This window comes from Athene cunicularia (genome assembly GCF_003259725.1).
Source record: "Athene cunicularia isolate RWA chromosome 3 unlocalized genomic scaffold, athCun1 chr3_part1, whole genome shotgun sequence".
Lineage (NCBI taxonomy): Eukaryota > Metazoa > Chordata > Aves > Strigiformes > Strigidae > Athene > Athene cunicularia.
The window spans coordinates 6,397,367-6,402,011 of record NW_020799097.1 but is presented as its reverse complement, the minus strand read 5'-3'; the positions used below and the strand labels follow the sequence as shown (position 1 = coordinate 6,402,011).

The 4,645-nt window shown below is 44.3% G+C and overlaps 1 protein-coding gene across 1 annotated transcript in view; it reads right to left on the bottom strand.

Annotated features, from left to right (window-relative positions):
• The window catches only part of PLA2G7 (phospholipase A2 group VII), a 17,112-nt gene that overhangs the window by 5,601 nt on the left and 6,866 nt on the right, over positions 1-4,645 (bottom strand). Inside the window, exons 2-5 of the mRNA XM_026845302.1 lie at positions 3,874-3,998; positions 1,465-1,615; positions 757-850; positions 132-200 (exon numbers count right to left, since the gene is read on the bottom strand). Coding sequence (XP_026701103.1) covers positions 132-200; positions 757-850; positions 1,465-1,615; positions 3,874-3,998 — 439 coding nt within the window. The remainder of the gene's footprint in view (positions 1-131; positions 201-756; positions 851-1,464; positions 1,616-3,873; positions 3,999-4,645) is intronic.

Sequence of the window (4,645 nt, the reverse complement as noted above, 5' to 3'; positions counted from 1 at the left end):
GGGGTGGGAGGGCTGAAGAAGATATGTTAATTTTTCTTTTTAAAAAAAATTCTTCTTCAGAATAAATAACATTCTACTCAATGTAAGAAAGTTTCTTTCCATCAGAACTCAAAACCATGCAGTATACACACCTGTGCTCCACAGCAGCCACTACAAAGCCCTGAGAAGCCATCTCTATGCAAATAGCAGAATAGATTGTCCTGCAATGAAAACCACACTCTGGTGAGACATGTGCAATACATAATTATTTCAATTACACTGCTCTTTAAACGCTGACCACACTACCTATGTGCTAGCCCCCACTCAGTATTTCTTATTTTTGAATTTGCTAGCCAGTAGAGCAGGCTTCTGTATGCCAGGCACCAAAGCCTGTTCAGAAACCCCAGTTACTGGTTTACTATCTATTCAGAAGGAAGAATGCTAATGATTTTTTTAAAAGTAGCATCTATGACACTTTGCATCTTCAAAGAGCTGTCCAAAAATCAGCTGACTAATCATCACAACATGCTTAGGGATTGGTAAATACCTTCACCCCTAAAATACAATGGGAAAACACAAACAAACACACCAACCCTGCTTTTATTTACTGCTCTTTATTTCAGTGAAGACAAACTGATACACAGCAGCCTGTTCTTCAAATCTATTTCAGCTCAATGGGGATCTCACTCCCCTACTGAAAATCTGCTCAGAATCACCCTTGGAGACTGCTGCCTCCGCAGACACCAAAAATAGTTTGGCAACAAACTGAAGAATTACCGAAAAGCTCCAAGTCCATGTGAAAAAACGAGGAGTGGGTATTTTTCTCCTGTCTTAAAAGCAGCATTTGACTTTGCAGGACAGGTCACTGAACCTAGACAAAAATTGAAGCATATGTCATTATTATTGAAATGAGATAAAGCATTTGCTCCTGTGGGAGAGATCCCAAAAATCTGGTGACCACTGATTTCAGAGTTGTCATCTGACGATAAGGTACCAAACCTCATCCTTAAAATACAGAAGACAAATATGGATCATTCTGAAAATACTGTCTACTTGGCAGAAGATACATTCCTTCTCCTCCCACCCACAGCCTAGTACAAGGCCTACATGCCTCTTAAACCCTACGGGAACAGATTTTCAAGAACAGTCAGGCATCCAAGTCTTGTATTCAGACCTTAATATCTATCTGACCTTTGTATATTTGCACATTTCCCTGTGGAATTTAAATCCACACACACAAGCGCAGCTTACCCAATGACTTCCTAGAGCAAACTGCCCTGACACTCCTATTCATAGCAGGCAGGGACAGCAGGTCTGCCTGAGAACTGGGTCACATTCAGCATTGAGCATCCCTACACAAACCCATCCCAAACAAACATACTTCTTTTGGAAAAACACAGTGTGCACGGAGCAGCGAGGCAATGACCTGCACACAATGCTCACGCCCTTGTACTAGTCGAGGAATAAAACCAAAACCAGTCTTACCAACATAGTACTGGAAAAGCCTTTCTCCTACGACTCGGTACATATTTAGGAAGTCAGAGAGTCCCTGATAGTACTCTTTATCTGGAATCCATGGTGCCTCTTCATTATTTGTGGTGTCACATGATGGATAATAAAGGCGCAAGAAGCTTCCCTGGGATTAGGAGGAAAAAAAAAAAAAAAAAAAAAAAAAAAGGAAGATTGATAATTATTTATATATGACAGATTAAAAGGAAGATAAAAACATTTATGTCAATGACTTCAGATGCAAGCATGACAGCTCAAGAGAATTAAGAGAATTTCATGAAAAAATTATTATCCTATCCAGGCTTTGATGCCAAATCCTTTGTCACTATCTTTTTGTCCCTGCAATGAATTTAAAGTAGCATGACTGTTGGCATCAAGAGATACATGTCACCTTCTCTAGGTCAGCCTATAGCTAATTCAAAATGCTCCATTTAACTGTTGATAATTCTAAACACTCACGACCTATTTGCTCAATTTCTGCACCTTGCTGTATCTTTTCTTATGTTCTCCTCACTATGCCTCCTTTCTGAGAATGGTATGATGATGCAGTCTGATCAGTTTAACAGGGGTGACCATGTCCCCTTCACCCTTCCAGCTGGGAGCTGTCATTGCTTTCCTTGCACCAGTGAGTCTCACAGAGCTGTTACTGAGCCAATTCAGTCTGCTAAACTGGGGGGAAAAAAAAGGACTCTCCTGGATGTATATTTTCCCACTAGGTTAACAAGACAAATTTTACCCCAAGACTAGTTTCTGGAAGTGTGGTCCCGCAGAGGAGATGTGGGCAGAGTCAGGTGCATGGTCTCATTGTGGCTATTGTGTTCCTGGCTGAAGTGAGCAAAAGGCTGTCAGAAAAGCTCTCGGGCAGCTGCACAGCGAAGGAGTGCAATATATTGTTCTTCCTCCTCATCAAGATGTTTCCAAGCCTGTAGTGGTCCATCTTTCGAAACACAATTTTGTTAACCTGTGTTTTATCTGCTTCTGTTTCTTGCCACCAGTTTGAATTTTCTTTTACTGTCTGCACTCCAGGTCTTTAGGAAACTACCCAAGCTTTCCACGTTCACATGGACCCTCCATACCCCCTTGCTGGAGTTTTTCCTACACAGACAGCAGCAATATACCAAAGGTACACCTTAAAGCAGCCCTCGCAGCAGATGAATGGTATGTAGTTTGCATTCTTACTTCCTGGTCTGCAACAGAATTTATGACCCACTATTCAAATTCACTGTCTTGTTCCACCTGTACTTTTGTTTTAACAAGTTAAGTCTAGGGCCAAAAAGAATATGAGCTTTGGAATTAAGTCTGGTTTCTTGAACACTAATTTATAAGTTTCACACACAATGTGTACCAAAAGCTTGTTTAATTAAACTTACTTCTATTTACTCATCAAACTTCAATCAATCTTTGACACAAAGGCTACCAAGGAAGAAATCATCAAATCTTCATGCATATTGGTAATGATATTAATTTGATCCCTGCATAGTCCCAGTGAACCTCCCCAGGTGACTAACTTCTTACCAGAAAGGGAAAGAGGTTCATTATCTATGCTTAAGAGAACTGTAAATATACAGATTGCTTATCTAAAAAAACCACATGGGCTGATTGCAAAGAAACTAACCTCTTCTTTGTGCTAATACACAGTAAGCTCAGTAAAGGAAAACATATGAATAACCATTGCAAACTGATCATGAGTTCCACTATGCCTGGCTAGTCTGAGGAGTAAAACCACAGTGTAAATGCAGGTGTATTCTCATAGGAAAATTAAAAAGCCAGAGGATTTGAAATGGAAACCTGTAAGCGAGCTCATTAGCTGTCTATTTACTGTTCTCATCTTCTTATCATTGCTTCTCTCTGTACTAACCCCTTGCAGAACTGACATCCTGTTCCTTTGCAGATAGATAAAATTTCAAGAAGACATCTCATGCTTTACCCTGCATCTGAAACACTGCATATCCTCATCACCCAACCCTGCCAAATCCCGCCTGGGATCTTTGTGATAAGAACAGCTACAGTCACGGAGACCGTGTGCGGAGCCTCCCCAGGAGCCCAGTGCAGAAGGGAGCGGTGGGGTGGATGGGAAGAGCACCGTGGGTCCCAGTGGGACACAGCTTCCCTGCAGCATCTTGTGTTAGGGGAGCCAGAAAGGCAAGGATATTAGGAGGAGGGTGGAAGCAGCCATGGCGAAGGCTTGGAGGTTACATTCATCTGATAAATGCCCAGCACACATCCTACACTGGGACAGAGAGGATATAAAGCTGAGCTGTGTCAGCCATGCAGCACCCTTGCACACAGCCAAGACCTTCTGTTCGATTCATCTGTGAAACTACAGCAAGTTGTTTCACTAACATCATGGCTTAAATCCAATGGAGGAAGAACCAAGAGCTTTACCTCAACTGCATTTTCTGTCATCAGGTCTGTACATCCAACCGAGTGTGGTCCCTTTCCTCTGGGGATCCTATAAAACTTCTCAGTGCTGTTTGTCCCCATTTCCATTGCTGCCTTCACCGACAAACCTGGGGAAAAACACAAAGCAAATCAAGAGAAGCCCACGGCCTGTGTGACCAGACCACCCTACTCTGAAAAAAATTCAGTGCGCTGAAAATCCAGGAGTAGGAAGTTCAAGGTTGAGCTGATACAAGAATCTGCTTTAGGAGAACCAGAGATCTGAAATCCCGCATCGGCAACCTGTCTCGCTCTGTTGGGGAACTGCCTTGGAGCAGTGTCCTGAATCCCAAGGATCAGACAACACCGTGCACGAAGGAGCAAGGCGGGGAGGGCACGTTTGCCTGGGGACGCCGCGGGAGGTGGCGGTGCTGGGCTGCAGAGCGGCCCCAGTCTCACTTCTCGGGCACAAACAAGGCAGAGCGAGCCCAAGAGCGGCGAATTCAGGCCTGGAGGTAGTTTCCTCCGCGCCAGGCTACGACCTCGAGCTGCTCCTCCTCGTACGGCGGCAGAGAGGGAAGTTTTTCGCAGCTCCTCGGTAAACAAACCCGGCCCACGCCTCTGGGGGAGAAGGGTGTCAGGGAGAGAAACAACGCTGCAGCCGGTCTTCCAAGAGGAATGACGGGGCCTGGATTTGATCCCTGGAGAGAGAAGGAAGAGCTGCCCGTGCAGGAGAGGTCTTGGGAAGGTCCGGCCCTCCCCGGCCCGTACCTGGGGC